This window comes from Dromiciops gliroides, chromosome 5, assembly GCF_019393635.1.
Source record: "Dromiciops gliroides isolate mDroGli1 chromosome 5, mDroGli1.pri, whole genome shotgun sequence".
Classification (NCBI taxonomy): domain Eukaryota; kingdom Metazoa; phylum Chordata; class Mammalia; order Microbiotheria; family Microbiotheriidae; genus Dromiciops; species Dromiciops gliroides.
Window position 1 is genome coordinate 41,095,399 of NC_057865.1, and position 20,449 is coordinate 41,115,847.

Sequence of the window (20,449 nt, forward strand, 5' to 3'; positions counted from 1 at the left end):
TCCTAGATAGGGTTTGATGTATGTTGTCATGCTGTCTTTCATGATCACAAGTACAATAAAATCAATACTTTTGGCACATTTCTTAAAGAGAAGAATTGGGTTTGATTCTCAGTTTCATCACTTTATGACCTGAGTTAAGTAATTTCACCTCTACAGTGCCAGTTTACTCATCAGAAATGAGGGATTTGTATGGAATAATTAAGTTTCTTAGCATTCTATGATTCTGGGGGGTATCAGCACTACAGATAAAGGTATGGGGGCCAAGGTGGAGGACAGGTGCTCAACTCATTGTACTGCTTAAGACCCTTCCAAAGTTTCCAGTGGTGAGGAGATGCCTGGAGAATAAAATCTATTCCGTCCTTTTCTTTGTCCTTTTTTTTTTTTTTGCTTCATCAGAAACCCTCACCTTCCCCAGTCTACAACAGGGGTGGGGACACAATTGTCATGACACTCTCTGTTCCAGGTGAGTAAATATATCTGCCTATCCAGGAAACATGGGATTGTTGGAAGGAAAAGCCAGTAGTTTGAGCAGAGATAAGAAGTATTTTGAAAGGACTGTTCTTTTTATGCAAGGGAAATCAGGATGCTGATGTGGAAGTGTGTCTCTTAACCTCACAGAGTGATATGGATAATAACAGAGGCACTTCCTTTGTATAGCTTAGTCAATAGACTTTCCAATCCCTTGGGACTTCCCAGGCAGAAGACAAACATGCTTTCTGCCTTCATTCACATGGGTATTTGATCAGCAGAGAGGAGCTGTTTGTTGGTTTGTCTCACGCATTTAATGTGTTCAAGAGCCCTTAAGTAAATCACTGGGAAAAAATGCCAAGCTTTGCCAAATGTAGTGCATTGCAAGGAGGGCGGTGACTGCTTTATACAGGTATTTGAAAGCATTCAGTGAGAAACTGTGTGACTGTGTGCTGGAATGAGGAGTGAACCAGAAGGCAGCATACTTCAGGATCAAGGTGTCTGACTGGGGCCAGGTCATTCCTCCTTCCTGGTCTTAGTCAATAAATATTTATTAGGTGCCTACTATGTGTTAGGCACTATGCTAAGTGCAGAGGATACAAAGAAAGTCAAAAGATAGTTCCTGCCCTCAAGAGGCTTACAGTCTAATGAGGGAGACAACATGCAAACAACTATATATAAATTAGCTATCTACAGGATAAATTCCTTAACTGCAAAATGATAGGTTGAATAATAATAGCCTCTCAGAATTCTTCCAAAGAGCTCTTATCAGAGCTCTTTCATTTTCCTTCCCGCCCCTCCCCCTAAATTTCCCATTGCCTGAGTAGTGATGGTCATTTCACTCCCAGATGTCCTAATAAGAATCATAAATTTAGATTGGGAAGAGGATTCAGGAGATGATCTTATTCACCATCCTTGCCTCCAAGAAGGTAAGGTACATTTTTATGATGAGGAAACAGGCCTAAAGGGGACATATATCAAACAGTTCTTTCCAGAACTGAAATCTGGGTTTTGTTCCTGAAATCCCCAAGGTTGATACTAATGGCTGGGGAAAGAATTTGATGCTGATGATAGCATCTTGGCAACAAATGTGAAACTAATCACAGATATTTTTGATCAGGTTGTGGGAAGATGTTCATGCTGAATCATAATTTGCTCATAGACTCATAGAGTAATGCTTTTGATTCAATAAACATTGGTTGATTCAGTTCAGCAAGTGTTTATTAAGCCTATAAGAGGCAATGGGTGCTTTAGAGTTAGGAAGATCTGGGTTCCCATCCTTCACTTCACACATAATGATGTGGCAAACAAGCTACTTAAACTTTCAATGGCCTCATATACCTCTTATAGACCAGTGCTATCAAACTCAAATAGAAACAGATCCCTGCTCCTTGTATATTGGCTTAGAAAACCACAAATTTGCTTTATCTGTGCTGTATTTTAATTTATTGGTTTGGGCTGTGGTTTGGGGGGGGGTCTGAGTTGGACACCTCTGTGATATAAAAGAGAAGAGGCAGAATAGTTACTAGTCAGCATTAGTAGATGACACTCAGCAAAGGAAGTTTCCTCACTAGATATTCTATAGACCTTTAAAGTTACCAGGTCTATATCACCCCACCATATGTACCACACACAAGACTTCATTTAGTGGCTTTCTGAAGAAAATTACCATGATGCCCTTTCCCCTTTAGTTTACAGCATCTTAGATTTATATGTAGATGATCCCTTAAAGGGCCTCTTCTCCAGTTTGCTAATTTTACAGATGAGGAAACAGAGGCAGAAAGGGGAAATGGCTAGTCTGAGATCACAGCTAATGAATGATAGAACCAGGACTTTCACCTAAGTCACAGAAGTTTGCATTAAAATGAAGAAAGACAGGCACTGAGGGGGAAAGGATAGGCAGGAAACTCTCAACTTCATAGCCTTCTCACTGAGTCATAAAATTGATGTGCTCTTTTCAAATTGATTTGAAATAGCAAAGCAGGGGGATCAGCCATTCTTCACCTTTCCCTGACATTTGGCTCTCTCTCTCACTCAAATGTATAGGGCCATTAGATTGAAGAGTGTTCCATCCGGGGAGCTACAGTGTGTAGGATTGTCCTAGAAGAGGCATGGAATAAATATCCTTTTGGTTTAGTAGAAAGTGGAATTCTGGGAGGTTTGCTCCTCTCAGTGTCTGGCCTGATCATTTTCATCCCACTTGGAGAAGGGATGCTTTCCACTGTGTTGATAATTAGCAACAATACCCTATCTCCTTTCCTGTTCCTGAAGTTGGTCAGTGTTTCCATTATCACCTTCTCTTCCCCTCTGCCTTCATTCAGCCATTTGGGTTGTACTGTGAGTTCTGTGCTTTATTAAAGACTCAGGCCCCATATTAGTTATTATTTATGGAATTATATTAACACTGTGCATCCTCTGGAGAGAATAGACATTAATGGTAGCCTGACCTTTTATCAATCTTTATCCTCTTTAATCATTCTGCAGAAATTGATGCCTTTGACCACCCCCTCCCTTTTGAGAATCTCCATTGACTTCTATGACTGTTCTCCACTGGTTCTTCCACCACTGACTTCCAATTCTCAGGCTTCTTCTTTGCTTCATCTTCCTCCTCTTGATCCCTAAGTGTGGGTGTACCCCAAAGCTCTGTCCTTAGAATGCAGATTATAATTTTCTTCCTCTCTGTCTATACTCTCTCCTGTTCATCCACCCCCATGGCTTCACTTATTATTTCTATGCAGATAACACCCAAATCTGTATAAAATGCACTGACCCATGAGGTCTTCTCCCATGTTTTCCATTATTTGCTGCAAACTCAAGCTAAGCATGTGAAAAACTGAAGCCATTATCTTCTCCAAAAAACCTAACCCTCCCCATAATTTCCCTCCTAGTAACCCAAGCTAAAAACCTCAGATATCTTTGACTCTTCTCTCTGGTGCATTCACATATCAATCAATTGCCAGGGTCTATCTTTGTAATGTCTCATATCTGTCCCCTTCTTTCCATTTATAATACCACCAATTAATTCAGGAAGTAATTCACCCTCACTTAAACCATCTAAACAGCTTCCTGACTGGTCTCCCAGATCCCAGGCTCTTCCTTCTCTAATATGTCCCTAATGGAGCCACCTAAATAATATTCCTAGAGCACAAGTCTGACCACGGTCCTTGCTCCATTCAAAAATTGTCAGTGGCTCCCCTTTCACCTATGAGAAAAGAAGATAAAGCACCTCCTCAGACTGGTCTTTAAATCTCTCCATTTTTTGGCTCTGTCTTAACTCCTCAGCCTTATTTCATGACTCCCATTTATGCATTGTACATTCAAGTCAAACTAGATCACCAGCCATTGTTGGATTGTATCCTTCCCTCTCCCAACACATACATTCACAAAGTCCATCCTTCAATCCCAGAACGCACTTCTTCCACATGTTTGCCTTTCTGAAATCCTCTTCTTTTTAAACCCCAGCTGAGGCACTACCTCTTCACTGAAGCCTGGTTCAGACTGAAAGCACTCTATCCTTTCCCAAATTTCTTATTGTCCATTGTCTGGAATTCTTGTTCAGCAGAGTCTACTTTATATCATACTTACTTGTGCTTGTCTCACTCCATCCTTCCCCACCACCATTTCTGAATGTAGGCTCCCTTACCTTTGTTTCTCCAGTGCTTAATACAGTGTCTTAAACATTTGTTGTTGTTTAGTTGTCTCACTCATGTCTGACTTCATGGCCCCATTTGGGGTTTTCTTAGCAAAGATACTAGAGTGGTTTGCCATTTCCTTCTTCAAATGGTAGAGGCAGGATTCAAATCCAGATTATCAGACTCCAAATTGAGAACTCTTCCTTCTGGACCTTGCTATTTCCAATACATCCTTCCCCCTTCCCTCACTCTTTTTTAAAAAAAATTTTTAAGTGAGGCAATTGGGGGTTAAGTGACTTGCCCAGGGTCACACAGCTAGTAAGTGTTAAGTGCCTGAGGCTGGATTTGAACTCAGGTCCTCCTGAATCCAGGGCCGGTGCTCTATCCACTGTGCCACCTAGCTGCCCCCCCCTTCCCTCACTCTTAAGAGTTTTTTTGATCAAGTATAAAAGGAGAAAAGAAAGAAATGGTTATAGTCTCATTGATTTGGAATAGACTTCTATTTTCCATTTTTCTTGTATAGATCTGTGTAGTAAATGGAACAAAGTCAGGTGGAACTATCCCACTAGATCATTCAATTTTTGTAAAACTTATAATTTGTCCACTATCTGATTTCTGCCCATTTTTTCCAATGCCCCCTTCCTCTTGTTCTACATGAAGTAGAAGTTGCTTCCTTAGCATCATAGATATAGAGCTATGAAGGACTTGAATGGTGAAGTGTTCTTAAGTGACTCCTTGTGGATTTGACCATTCATCCAAAATTACACATGCACACATGTAGTATTAAGAACATTTTGTTTGGGGGGGGGGGTTGAAGAATACCTAAAAAGAACTTCCCTTGTCTTCTCTTTCTACCTTTAGAAATTCAAATAAATTCTCAGGAAACCCTTCTGAAGCCACATTCTACCCCTCACATTCTAGTTGGAATTTCTCTTGGGTGATACACAGTTTGAGAATTTGATTGATGGCTCTGTTCAAAATGAACTATTTGTGATTCACCCATCCCCAGGACCCCCTTCTGGAGTGATAATATTGAGGGTGTCTTGTTTTGTTTTTTTTTTTCAGTAAGGCAATTGGGGTTAAGTGACTTGCCCAGAGTCACACAGCTAGTAAGTGTTAAGTGTCTGAGACCGGATTTGAACTCAGGTCCTCCTGACTCCAGGGCCGGTGCTCTATCCACTGTGCCATCTAGCTGCCCCGAGGGTGTCTTTAAATGGTCCATTACAACCATGGTAGACATTAGTGGAACTATTTCTGAACAGCTGGATTGAATTATGTCCCCTGAAGGGAAAAGAATAATTCCATTCTCATGATAAATTTTCTTCTCTCCATCTCCCAGACAGAATCATGAATAAACTGGAGGACAAGCAGGACCAGATGATACCATGAAGAGAAGTTTACAGGTCCTCTATTGCCAACTGTTTAGTAAGTAGAGTCTCTATTTCCTCTTGCCTCTAATATGGCAGCATTATCATTATCTCCTGAGCTACAGCTGTGTATGCATCCTCTGGACAGAATCTAAAGGAAAGCATAGGATTGGTCAGAGAGATGGATGCAATGAATTATCCCTCTACTCATTAATCTATATGTGGAATAATCTCCTAATTTTCTATTATCTGAATATGTACCACTGTTCAGTGTTAACTGTCATATGAGTTTTGAGTCATATGGTTCCTTCAGAGAAATAGATGTTGAAAGGGCAAATGTTTCTGTGTTACTGGGTAGAATAAAAGGTCTTCCATTCCAATAGAGTCACATGTACTCCTTGGTTGATGGAAGACAAGGTTGGCAATATCCCACTAAATGATTATTGCCTTAAAAGTATTTGAGTTCGCTGTTGAATGGGGAAGTGGAGAATCTAGCAGACTGGTGGTTATGAAACTATTTCTCAGTAACCTAGTCTTTCAATTTCCTTTTTCTCCATGGTATTTTCCTGATGTTAATCTATGCAGAAGCTCTGGATCCATGGCTTTCTCACAAAGATTCTATTCTCTTACCTAGTCTACAGTCACCCCTTGGACCTTTCACCTTTGTGGATTTCTGACTTTTGATCTCAGGGCTGCTATTTTATTGGATATGTGGAGCAGGACATAATGCTTGGACTTCTGCTCTACCCCCTGGGCTGATCATTTCTATGACACCCTAATGGATGGAAACAACAGTACTGTCTCTGGATTTGTTATTCATGGATTATTTCCCTTTTAATCCTATTTGTTGAGATTGGCAAACTGACACCATTTCAGCCCTAGCTTTGCCCCCTCTAAGTGCCACTGGGCAGTATAGCTTAAGGGAAATTTACATCTTGACCCTCCTAGAGTCATTCTTGTTGAAGCCAATGGAAGCTCTGTCAATATTCCAGGGCTGGTTGTCTGGCTCCTGTTAACAAGCGCTAAATCTGCTTTACATTTTTTTAGAAAATAAAATTAAGAGAGTTTGGAATGCAACCCACAAATCAACCCTTTGAGTTGAGTAATTCAGGTTAGATTACAGCTTCCATATGAAGCATAGCATCTCTGAATAGCATTCTGGCTGAATTTTTAATTGACTCATTTCTGCCACTGAATTTTAATCCCTCTAACACTCATCATGTTATCCCATTTGTATCACAGTGGATGGGAGCCAGTTATGTGCAAGTAACTCTTTCATCTCTGGGCACCATATTCTGGACTATAGGGACATTTTGGTGGGGGGGGAGGGGAAGAGGGGACCTAGGTTTCATTGATGGGAGAACTCCTTCTTCCAATGTAGATCAATGAGGAAATCATCTAGCACTTGAGTACCTACTATGAAACAAGGGGTTGTTTTTGGTGCTGGGGATATAACAGAAAAAAAGTAACATCCCTTGCCTGTAAAGAGTTTATAGTGTCCTAAGGGGAGACAACATATACAAATATAGGTACATTCAAAATAGATATGATAATTTTGGATAGAAGACACTCATAGCTAGGGGCTCAGGAAAGGCTTCTTACAGAAGATGGGCTTGAGATGAACCTTGAAGGAAACCAGGGATTCTAGGGATTAGCCTCTGTTTGGTAATTTAGAGATGTTGAGTGTGGCCTAGGGAGACTAAGCAGTTAAGTGACTTCCCGAGTTCCCCAGCCAGTATGTCAGAGGTGGGATCTGATAGGTTCAAGCCAGTGATCTAGTCTTCCAGATTTCAAGACTAGTTCTATCTCCACTATTGGGCAGCTAGGTGGTGAAGTGGATAAGGCACTGGCCCTGGAGTCAGGAGGACCTGAGTTCAAATCTCAACTTAGACACTTTCCAGCTACGTGACCCTGGGCAATTCACTTCATTCCAATTGCCTCAAACATCCAGGGCCATCTCCAGTAGTCCTGATGTATATCTTGCCATTGGACCCAAATGGCTCTGGAGGAGAGAGTGAGGCTGGTGACCTTGCACAGCTCTCCTTCACTTAAATCCAATTCTTTGAAAGTCATGACATCTGTCATGGTCCTCTTCGATAATGCAGGATAAACAACAACAAATTTCCACTCTTCCATGGCTGTCCTTCCAGTAGTGAATTCTCCAGTGCTTATATGATAGAGGAAAGGTTTCAGCCCATGGAAGAAACCTCATTAGCCATAATTTCATCTTCTTTGTTGACCACTACCTGAGAGTATATGAATATTCACTAGGTCACATATTACTCTGTGGGTATCAATGGACTAATCACTCCTATTGATAGAATTTTTTGGGTTAACAAATCAGTTTACTTACAACAACCAGGTGAATGAAGTGCAAGTCTTATTGTCCCCATTTCATAGATGAGGACTGAGGCTTAGACAACTGAAGTCCTTTGCCCACTGGGAGGGGTGGAGCCTACAATTCTGATGTGAAATGGAGAGGAGACAGCATGGTGTACAGTGAGGTGTCAGACTTGTCTGCCTCCTGTCATGTCTGCCTCCAAAGGAACCAGGTTAAAATGCAATTGGGAAATGTTTAACAAAATAAAGATACGATGCAAGGCAGATAATATTAATTTGTGGTTTTGTAGGTGAGTATGTAGCGCTGTAGGGCTTCCTTTCTATTCTAGTTGGACACTATTGATATAGAGAAAAGCATTATAGAGTAGCCACCTGGAGGACCCACTTCTCATCTTGCCCTTGCCACTTTATAGGTGTGGGATGCCAGTTGGGTCCTTAGGCGGCCAGCCCATGAGGTGTGCTGGACTAGCTGGCCCATAGCCTCACAGTTCTAGAGCTCAAAGGAGTCTCAGAGACCACTTAATCCAAACCTCTCATTTTTTAAAAATTGATTTTTTTTAATCAACACAAATTTATTTTCTCTCCCTCCCTCTGTTCCTCCCCATTGGAAAAAGAAGAAAGGAAAACAAAAACCTTGTAACCTAGTCAAGCAAAGCAAATGACCACATTGGCCATGTCCAAAAAAAGTCTCTGTCTCCTGCATCTTAAGTTTATCACCCCTTTCAGGAGATGCAATCCCTTCATTTTATAGACCAAGAAACCAAGTCCCAGGGAGATGAGTGAGAGGCACGAGGTCACATAGGTATCAAGAATCCAAGGTGAAGTCTGACCCCAAGTCCTCTCACTCAGAGCCATCAGTCTTTCCTAAGCAGCAAAAGGAGTAGCACACTGCCTTCATCACCTGTTGGCTCTAAGATTCTGGGTCTGGCTTGGAGTAGCTCCTTATGCTGCTGCAGGAATCATCAGAGGAGCCAGGTGCTGTAGAATCAGTTTCATCTGGTTATTTCGCCATTGGTATTCTGTCCTAGATTACAAAACCCCTCATTTATAAAGTTGGCTAATCAAAACAGAGGACACGTGAACAATGAAGGCACATCTCCATGGAGACTGTCGCAGGAGATGCTGGAGGGAACTGAGTTGGAGCTCTTCCATTCCCATGAAGAGTTTTCATTGGAAATTCAGACCCTGTCCTTCTACTGAGCAGACAGGGGTATTCATTGAACCCACTCTCATTAAGCATTAGCCTGGTTCTCAGTCTATCATACTGTCATGTCTGCATTCTGATATCCACCCTTATCTTTCTGTTTATTGTCTCTCCCACCACCTAACCTGGGACCCTCATCCTGTGCCACCTGTCCTCTTGCAATATATAAATACTATCTATTATTATTATTATTAACCAATCTCCTTCTAGCCTCTCCCAGGCAATCCCTTCCCTATGGTGCTGTCAAAATAATCTTCTGAAATCACAGCTGTGATTATCACCCCCTGACTAAAAAAATGGTCACTTTTGAACATTTTCCCCTAGTGAATAAAGTCTAAATTCCTTTTTCTGTTATCCAAGACCTTTTGTGGTATGTTACTCACCTTAGTGCCCTTGTATTCTGGCCTGATCACCCATGTTTGTGATATGAGTTATGGAAAATGAATTTTTTGTGAGAATTAAAGAATGATAGACTCTTAGCGTTGGAAGGGGCCTGAGAGGTCATCTGATTCATGTGCCATCCAAAGCATGAATCCCCTCTGACCTTATCACTGACAAGTGGTCATCCAGGTTCTGTTAGAAGAGCTAAAAGATGAAGAAGAAAGAGAAGGGTGGATGAGGGGTGCTGAAAATCATCTCATTTGTGGCACATAACAAAAGGTCTACCTGTTTCAAATTTCTTTTTAGCCTTTGTTTGGAATTGGAAAAACAGATTTAGTTGAAATAGGTGAAAGCTGAGAGAGAGAAAGAGAGAAGAAAGGTCTCTGGTCTCTTTTTTTTTTTTTTTTTTGGTGAGGCAATTAGGGTTAAGTGATTTGCCCAGGGTCACACAGCTAGTAAGTGTCAATGTTCTGAGGCCAGATTTGAACTCAGGTACTCCTGACTCCAGGATTGGTGCTCTATCCACTGAGCTACCTAGCTGCCCCTCTCTGGTCTCTCTTATGGAGAAGACATGTTACATGTCTGCATTTTCTGAGATGTAATCTTATGTCAACACTATTTCTGAAGGCCAAATCATTTCTGCCAGTTACCAGTGATAATGTCAGGAGAAAGAGGCATTTATTTTCACACAAAAATCCTCTCCTGGCACGAGTGGATCTTCACCATGCTGACAGCGGCATCTGTCAGAGCCCCTAGCATGCAGCCAGCATAGGACAATCATTCCAGTTGTACCCAAATGCCCTCGCAAAAATCTACCATGTGAACACATCAGGAATGAATGTTTGCTGTCTGAGTATTTGTGGTCCTTTCACTGAGGAAAAAAAATAATCCAACAAAAACATTCTAAGAAACTGAGAATTCCTGGTATCAGCATCAAACTAAAATAAAAGCCTATTTATGTGTATCTGTCATTACAGGAGACTGCTTAAGATGTGCCCCTACATTTAAAAACAGACTAAACATAAGCGTCTTTGGAGGTGGAAGGAACTTTGGACGCCATCTAGTCCAAACTCTTCTTTTTATAAATGAAGAAACCGAGGCCCCGAGAGTCTAAATAATTTGTCCAAGGTCACATAAGGGTAGAGAATGTCAGAAGTGGGGTTTGAATTGGGGTCCTCTGTCTCCAAATACAAAACTCTTTCCATTGAACCATTTAAAAGAGAAAAGTCCCAGGAGCAACTCATCTGTACAGGGAAAACCTTTGGATTTGTCAGCAGTGTGGTATTTATGAGCTCCAATTAAGACAAAACACATCCACAATATTTTATTATTTGTTCCAACCTGTATTTATGTATGGAGTCAGTTGTATTTGCATAGAGAGATGTGCATATGACTTTCTCTCCTGAGGGTCTGAGAACACCTTCTTTTATGGGCAGCCCCTCTTCATCTCCAGGACAAGCCATTATTTAAACCCCACATCCTGTGCTAAGATCCATGCACTGAATGTAAGGCGATATATAAGGCGAATGTAAGGATGTACTGTGATTTAAATTTCATGTTGGAATGAGAGTCCAGGATAGAAGAAAATAACAAGGAAGTTGTCAAGAAAAATCTGGAGGCTATGATGTATTTGGCAGAATTTTCTCTTGAAAATGAATAGTGAACAAATCCTAAAGCTGTGGGTTCTATCATAGACCTTATTATTGTTGTTGTTGTTGTTGTTGTTGTTATTATTATTCTCCATTCAGGGGAATCAAATGAGTTATCATGTAAAGTGCTTTGCAAGCCTTAAAGTGATATACAAATGGTAGCCACCATCACCACCATCATCATCATCATCATTTCCTCATGGTTAGTCAGTCAGCAAGCATTTAAATGCTTAATCCATGCCAGACAGTCTGCTAAGCTGATTGATTAGTTGTTGTCCTTCGTTCTTCTTGAATAAGACCAAAATGACATCACTATGTTAGACTCAAGTTACAGTGTGTCTTAAAAAACCATCACGTTCACAGCCCCCAGATAATGAACCTCTGCATAAAGGTTTACAAAGCCTTTCTTGAGAGAAGGGACTATTCTTTATCCCTTAGTATTCCCTAACCCTAGCACAGTTCCTGGACACACAGTGGTGCTTAACAAATGCTTGTTGGTTGATTGGATTATTAGAAGCTCTCTTTATCCATTTTAGTTTTGTATTTTTTATATTTATTTTTATTCATTATCACAATGACGTTCATTTTAATATAACTGGGATTTTGCTGGGATAGAGAATGCTTAGTGTGATGAAATAATAGGATTTAGCAGATACTCAAAGACCCACCTGGAGATTAATCTATACTGATTGAATCAAGTGAGTGATTGACTGCTAATTAAGCCTACTTCAAGTTAATTGGATTGTAATCACCCCTGGCTATCCCTTAAGAAGGTATTGTTCTCAGAAACTAGACTGTGAACTCAACTTGAGAACACCTTCAAAAACAATGGATTTGGATGACGACAACCAATCACCTTGAAGCAGTGTGTAAGGACCGCCTCTGTTCCAGATGTATAAAAAAGTTTCCACAAACAGCTTGCTAGGAGTTCCTGATTAAAGCAGGTGGAGGAGGACTTCAGGAAGAACCCAACCGGGCTGGAACTCTAGACTAGACTGGAGCTGAAGCTTCTGATTTAAGACGACCACAATTTAGATTTTAAACATCACATTAGTGAGGTGACTCCCTTTTCCAAAGTGGATGGTCTTATGTTTTGTCGAGAAGTTAAATAACTTGTCCAGAGTCACACAGTGAATAGGTGTTAGAAGTAGCACCCAAGGACAGTATTCTTCCCATCATGCTCATGTTGCCTCTTAAATATGGAATCCAAGACTGTTCAAGCATCAAGGTCATTTTTGCTGTTGGTTTCTTGTATCTATCACCCAGTTTTTCTGGCATCTCTATGCCTAGGCTCTCCCTTATGTGTGGCATGGGAAGTGTTGTTCAAATAGGTAAGGTTAGTATAAGGGCTAGGACTGGGGCAATATTGATTGCTTTCTCTCTGTCTGAGCTCTGCCCCTCTTGACTAATCTACTTTTGAGCTCTACCCCTACTGACTGATCTTTCTGTGCCCAGGCTCTGTCCCTGTTGACCATTCTATCTATAGCTTCACTATGCCCTTGTTGAATAATCTCTCTGTACTTTGGCTCTGATCCCCTTTGCCTGATTTCTGTCTGGGGTCTAGAACCCAGTTTATCAACATTTGGGAGTTTTGACTCCCTATTGCCCAGGTTCCCTGAGTGGATATGCCTCATCTCAATGCTGGATTGCTTTCCTCCCCTCAATAAAATTTGATCTCCTTCACCCTAAGCCCAACTTTCCCACTCAGATTTATGACATTTTTTATGCCCTTTAACTAACTGATTTCCTGACCATGACCCATTGTTGTCTAGACACACAATATTCATTCACCCCATCTGGTCTGTCTGGATTTGGGTCTAGCTAAGATTACTTAGTCTGTTGAGCCATAGTCTATCATTGCCTAAGACTCAGGTGGCCCAAATGTTCTATGGATTTTAAGAAAGAGACTCTTTAAAGAATGATGTTTTCTGCTTAAACCATTATTTATCCAAAACCTAAATTGTCTTTGATTAAAAAAAAAACCCTCTTATCACAACACAGCTACATAAAGTTGAGACTGAGTCCTAGTTATAATCTACTTGTATTAGAGCATATCCCAATTTGTTTGATCTTCATTATTCATAGCTGGACATAAATCTATTTGGAGCTAATTACTTAAACAGAAAACACACAGACTGCCTCTTTTTTATCAAAGGAAATAACTTCCTATCTTCCCTACCCTCACCCCTCCTCTTTTTCCTCCATACTATAGCAATTTTTTTTTTTTTTTTTTTTTAGGCAATGGGGGTTAAGTGACTTGCCCAGAGTCACACAGCTAGTAAGTGTCAAGTGTCTGAGGCCGGATTTGAACTCAGGTACTCCTGAATCCAGGGCCGGTGCTTTAACCACTGCGCCATCTAGCTGCCCCAGCAATTCTTTTAACAGAGTGGCCCATGGTATCTTGTATCAACATACCTGCTTTTACCAAGGACACTGGGACCTTTCTTTCTTTCTCTTCACTTGACTCATTTTTTTGTATTTGTTATTATAGTATGTAACAATAGCAATTTCTTGTCCCATCTCTCCATTGAGATTTTTTTTGCTGTCTGTCCCATCCCCAGACTACTCTGTAACTGTCTTTAAAAACAAAACAAAAACAAACAAAAATGCTCTTTTATGTCCAGATGCTTTCAAATTGTCCAGGAAAAAAAAATATATATTTGGCCCCTTTAAGAAAAAGGTTGGCCTGAGCAGAAGCAAAATATAAAGCTTAAATAAGCAGTGATACAGAAAGAGTGAATTAGCTAAAAAAAAAAAATAACCATGGAAGTCTGCTTGTCCTCTCTTTTTTCTTTTTTCTTTTTTTTTTACTGGAAAACCCTCCTGGGGTCTTAAAGATTTAATCTCTCCTTCATGTTTTATAGTTCCTTAGCTGAAAAAACAACCTTCAAACCCCAGAATCTCCATAGGAAACTATAAAGAGAAATGACATATGAAAAAAGGTATTTAATGCCTGCCTTCTCTGATAAAGCAAGCTAAATAATTAGAGGGTTTTGCCATCCAGAAGGAGAAGGGGTAGAGGGAAGGAGGAACAGGAAGAGCAGGGGAATGGCACATTCTGAGATAGAGCCAAGCTGGTGTTCTGAAGCCTAAAGAATTGCTGCAGGAATAGAAGACATTTTAATGGTAGTGGTGGTAGTGGTGGTAGTGGTGGTGGTGGTGGTGGTGGTGGTAGGGGAAGGAACAGCAGCAGCAGCAGCAACAATGAACACATATTATTGGCAAAGAATTTTCATATATTTCCTGATTTGATCCCTATAACAACCCTGTGAGGTAGTCATTATTATTATCCCTATTTAAATATGGGAAAACTGAGGCTGAGAGATGTTAAGTGACTTGGTCAAACTCACATATCTTATAAGAGTCTGAGGCAGGATTTGAACTCAGGTCTTCTAGGGGCAGCTAGGTGGTGCAGTGGATAAAGCACTAGATTCAGGAGGGAGGACCTGAATTCAAATCCGACTTCGACACTTGACACTTACTAGCTGTATGACCCTGGGCAAGTAACTTAACCCTCATTGCCCCAGGGAGGGGGGAGCTGTGGAGACAGACTTGAACTCAGGTCTTCTTGACTTCATGTCCAGAACTCTATCCATTGTGCCACACATAGCCACCTCTACAGTATAAGCAGTGAAGACTTCTAAACCTAGGGAGAGTGAGGATGAGTTCCATTTACAAGTGGGAAGTAAACCTAGCACTTTGTAGTGATTCGTAACAGTCTAGTGGATACCTAGGTATTTATAGTTCTTTAAATCTTGTTTTATTCTTTATCCTCTGCTCCCTGTCAGATGCATGCCATCTGCTGCTTCCTTCTTTAGGTAAGAGATGTAAAGAAGATGCAGGAGAAAGGAGTTTCTTAAGTAAGGTCAGACATGTCTGGGGGATAATGAGAACATGTTCTCAGTTCAATTCTTCTGAAGGCAGCAAGGTCAATTCTCAACTCAGAAACCTGCCCCACCTTGTATTTCCAGGTTCTCCAAGGCAGGAAAAGGTGAAGGAGGAAGAAGAGGAGAAGGATGAGAAGGAAATGGTAGAGGAGGAGGAGAACAATGGCTCACATTTATGTAACACTTTAAGATTTGCAAGGGGCTTTATAAATGTTATCTCTTTTCATCCTTACACAACCCTGTGAGGTTGGTGCTATTATTATCTGTATTTTACATATGAGGAAACAGGCAGACAGAGGTTAAATGACTTGCCCAGGGTCACACAGCTAGGAAGTATACGAGGCAAAATTTGAACTCAGATCTTCCTCTCTAGACCCAGTGCTCTATCTACTGCATCACCTCGATGAGGGTGGGGAAGGGGAAGTATATGGATTTCTCTTTTCTGGTATACTGTTTTCTAAAGGGAAAAACCATTTTCATAACACTTAGGAAGTGATTTAGGGCAGCCCTGGGCAAAATCATGCTAGTTAGATAACATTTGCCTTTGCTCTACTTCTTCTATATCCCTGGACGCCACTCTTAGGGATGGGTACCAAAAGGAGACCCCATTCAGGTGCTCCAATCAGGTCTTTGTTGTTCAGTCATTTCAATAGTGCTCAACTCTTTGTCACCCCATTTGGGTTTTTCTTGGCAAAGATAACATGAGTGGTTTGCCATTTCCTTCTCCACCTCATTTTACAGATGAGGAAACTGAGACAGACAGGGTTAATGACTTGCCCAGGGTCACACAGCTAGTAGGTGTCTGAGGCCAGATTTGAACTCAAGGGAGATGCATCTTCCTGACTCAAGGCCCTGTGTGCCACCTAGCCATGCCCCAATCAGACCTACCCTCCCTTCATTGTACCTTGTGTTCCCAAATTACTTTTGTCAATTCTACCACCATCAAAACTATCTTTATCTCAGCATGTCTAATCTTAGCTCTGTTTTCAGAGGATATAGCAGTCTGATTAAGTTAATAATAACTGACATTTGTAGAGCCCTTTAAGACTCACAAATGCTTTACACATATTAATTTAGTTGATCTTCCCAAAAACCCCATGAGGTAGATACCAGATGTTTTTGCTTGTGGATAAGCTGAGATTTGGAGTTCACACAACTAATATTAGAGTCAAGGGGAAACTGAGTCATTCTGTGCTCCATGTTCACAGACTTTTTCACTGTATCAAGTTCCCTCTCGATTAATCCCAGTTATGGTCTAAAAGACAGATACCTGCCCTCCCCCATTCTCCCGAGTACAGCAAAAACAAATTTTATCTACCTAAGATGTTTTTGCCCAGGGCTACCCTAAATCACTTCCTATTTGGACTTTTTGGGGAGGACAGAGGTGGAATTCTTCACCTTAGGGAACTTCCTGTGATGAAATCCCAACAACACTGTGAGGCAGGTGTTTTAACAATGATGACCACTTTACAGATGAGAAAAGGGAAGCTGACAGAAATGAAGTGAGCTGTCCATGGTCAGATAGATTGTGTCCAAGGAGGGATTCAAACTCAGGTCTTTCTGAGTGGTTCAATGTTCTGATGCCCTTTCTTATACCTGCTTTTCTCAGTTATCCACATCTGAGCAGAGCCACCATAAGGGACGATTCCCCTGCTGGTAACCACTCTGCCTCTAAAGCATCGATCACCCTGCTTAGGAACTGGCATTTCTAAACCTTCTAAATGTTGGCACATTTCAGACCCAACACTTTCTCTATGCATGTTTGTGCTCACACACATACAATGAAACAAAGTAATTTCAGGTTAGGGATGCCAATGCCTCTGCTCACTAATTGACAAGTATTATAAAATCAGTCCCCAGTGGATAGAACTGTGACCAATAGGTGGAAAGTTCAGGTCATTATCATCTCTCATCCAGGCTACTACAGTAGCCTCCTAATTGGTCTTTTGGCCTCAAATCTCTCTTCATCCCAATTCATCCTTCTTGTTCCTACCAAAGGGATTATCCTGAAGGAGAGGTCTAATTAGGTCATACCCCTTCCTCTTTACTAAGCAAACTCTAATTATCCTTTATTACTTAAATAGAAATTAAATAGAAATTGACATGTAAAGATATCTACAGTTTATCCCCTTCTAGTATTTCCAGCCTCCTTGCTCGCTGCTCCCCATCACACAATCTATGGTCCAGCCACACTGGCCTATTTGCTGTCCCTCTCACAGGATATTCCATCTCCTCTCTCTTTGTACTACTTGTCCCAGGCCTGGAATCCTCTACCTCCTCATCTCTAGCTCTTTAAATTCTTGACTTCCCTCAAGACTTTCAACAGATGCCATCTCCTGTAGAGGTACTTTCCCATTCTCCATACCCATAAGTGCCTTCCCTCTCAGATTACATTCCATATCCATTCATAAGTTATGTCTACCTATTTATGTCTGTTGTCTTCTCTATTAGAATGTAAGCTCCTTGAGGGCAGGGACTATTCTCAGCTTGGTTAAGTTTACAAAGTCAAATGGCAGACATGAAAATCTCTTCATTCCAGTCAGTGTTTCTTAATACTTAAGTGTCCTAGAATCCTTGCTCTTATCATAAGATGACATGTTTCAGGTGGCCTTAGAAATCATCTAGTCCAGTCACCTCATTTTACAAATGAGGAAACTGAGACCCAGAGAGGTAAAATAATTTACCTGAGGCCACCTAGGTAATTAGAGGCATGTGTTGGATTTGATTCCAGGTGCTTGGACTCAACATCCCTTTCTTTTCCCAGCATCCCTTTATAGGGTTAATTTGTGAAACAAGATTTTAGAACTAGCACCTTTTTCCTCATTATACCAATATTTACATATGTTATGCATAGATATGAGGCCAGTGTAGTTCTGAAGTAAAAGTCCTTCGCTGAGACCAGTAGTTAAGAAACCATCTTAGGCGGGTGAAGATAGCTAGTTCATGGAAGACCAAGGACATCCAGACCTTTCAGGTTTCTAATTCTGATTACATATCTTTTAAATTTTCCACTGTAATTGAAAATTTATGTAAGTCAATAGCTCCCCTATGTGTACTTGCATTTTCATGTGAAATTAAATCTTGCCAACACTCTCTAATCACGAAGGTTGGTTTGGCTCGGTGAAAAGTGAAAGTGAGGAAGCATTTTAAGGAAAGGGAATTTTATTAATTCAAGTACATACAGTAAGATAGGACTATGTGTTTCTGTTGGTGTGTGTGTGGGGGGGAATCACACTGGATACCTTTGTTTTATAATTGCTTTAATTAACAGGATAATTTGTAATTAGCAAATTAATTGCTCTGTGTGTAAATGTTCCTGCTTAAGTAATTCTTACAGATGCTCAAGAATAGCTTGTTTGGTCTTTCACTCTTAACTTAGTTTAACTCCCCCCTCTCATTTTGTTGCAATGACTTTAGGTAGCAAATAGGTTTTTCCCCCCTCCTATCATGCAAAAGTGAACTTCACTCAAACATGTGCCAGCCCAAATTCAAAATTAGTGGAATCCCATTTATTGAAATCCAACTGCCCAATTATACTTCATTCCTTGCAGCTTTACTAAATAGACCAGAACAACTAGGGCCAAGTGGAGTTGGACTGGAGGCTTTTTGGAGGGAGGGAGTTTTTCCAGTAGAATTTTGAAAAGCCTTATGTTAATGCTGCCTTGAAGATCCCCTCAAAGTTCCTGTCTTCCTGAATATTCAGATATCATCCTTGTAAACTTTAAGCAGAGGGCTTTCCAGCCCTCAGGATGGGATTCTGGAGACCCAAGGGAGCTAGTCATTGCTTGCCACTCAAACCCTCCAAGTGCCTTGATGTCTCCAATCTCATCTCAGTAGCTCATCCACTTCTCACCAAGCATTCTCTTCTCTCTGCACTTCTTGCCCAAAGTTTCAGTATTTTTTCCCTAAATAAACATCTTCTCATTGAACACTACCCAGCCCAGTCTTCTTTATCTTTCCCACACTACCTCATCCAGAGCATTATGGGGATCCCAGGGTTGAGGGCTGGGCTCATTATGCACCTTCTCCCCAGCCTAGCCCATTCATTGATCCCATTTGATTGCCTAAGACACCACAGGATATAGTCCAGCTTGTGAGATGATGACCCTTACTTACCTAATCAGCCCACAAGGAAGGAATTGGCTTCAGTAGAGGCTATGCATGAGGACCAAGCATCCAGTTATTGCTCAGCATATGCTTATTATTAGTATTAGTCACTAATGAGACAGCTAAGGACATAATCATGTAGTATTTAGCTTTGGATCAAAAGGCAGAAACAAATTGAGTTTTCAATGCCTCACTTTCCTTGTCTCTAAAATGAAGAGGTTTGACAAGCCCATCTTGAAGGGCCCTTCCAGCCCTGAGACTCTGTGAGATCGATATCCAGAGACTTTCCATTCCTGTTCCTCATGTGATTGTTCTGGTTAATGTTCTGCATAAAGACATTGCTGAGATCTTCTTGCAGAGCTTGTGTCCCCCACAACTCAGTAACTTAGCTCAGATGGGAAGCCCCAAGGCCTAGAAGATGGAAAGCTTCTAGAGTTTTCTTGGAAAGTTCTTGGTCCTGATAGTGTGGGTCAGGGCACTTAGCCAGAGGGAGGTGGGAGTAGGAACCCTGTCTTCAACAGAGGGCAGTGAAGTAGAGCCCAGTAGCAGCCAGTAGTTTTTTTTTTCTTTTTGTTTTTTGTTTTTGGGTTTTTTTGGCAGGGCGATGAGGGTTAAGTGACTTGCCCAGGGTCACACAGCCTATTTTCTGTCCCTCTTTTAATATAGTGAAAGGCAAAACATTCATTCTTCATTCTAAAAACATGCATATGTCACTCTGTGCTGAATTTGTCCATCTTTCAGTTTTAGATTCAAACAAGCCTGCCTGGAGGCTCTGGCTTTCAATATGTTTTCTTTCATTGCCTTGCTGCTACTCTGAGGGTCTCTGTGGGGCTGGACACCATCCCCAATAACAATGGCTCGGGCCACTGCTGGAAGGGAGCAGCCAGGCTTCTGCTAAGTTGTCTTAGTCATGAGTCAGCCAAAGTGCCTTGGTTTCAAGTTCCTTGGGTTCTGCATGGTGATTCATTACCTGAATATGCCATTGGGGCTCTCCTGTGGAGGGGGGGGGGGCCTCCAGCTCCAAGCCAGCTCTAATACTGGCTGCTGGGGGAAGCTAGGTGGTGCAATGGATAAAGCACTGGCCCTGGAGTCAGAAGGGCCTGAGTTCATATCTGGCCTCAGACACTTGACACTTACTAGCCGTGTGACCCTGGGAAAGTCACTTAGCCCATCTACCTCAGTTTCCTCAACTGTAAAATGAGGATGATAATAGCACCTGCTCCCCAGGGTTGTTGTGAGGATTGAAAGCTCATGTACAGCAACATAACAAAAGACAAGCTTAGCCCCAAAGAAGGGTTATGAGAAGATGCCTTCCCCCCCAGCTCCTTTAAAGAAGTAGGAAGCCACATGTGTGGGACATTTCCCATGATGGCAGATTTCTATTCATTCATTTACTAGTTTTCCTGATTTTTTC

The 20,449-nt window shown here is 41.3% G+C and overlaps 1 protein-coding gene across 1 annotated transcript in view; it reads left to right on the top strand.

Annotated features, from left to right (window-relative positions):
* The window catches only part of TMEM108 (transmembrane protein 108), a 379,104-nt gene that overhangs the window by 175,574 nt on the left and 183,081 nt on the right, over positions 1 to 20,449 (top strand). The window contains exon 3 of the mRNA XM_043965158.1: positions 5,440 to 5,525. Coding sequence (XP_043821093.1) covers positions 5,486 to 5,525 — 40 coding nt within the window. The 5' untranslated portion in view covers positions 5,440 to 5,485. The remainder of the gene's footprint in view (positions 1 to 5,439; positions 5,526 to 20,449) is intronic.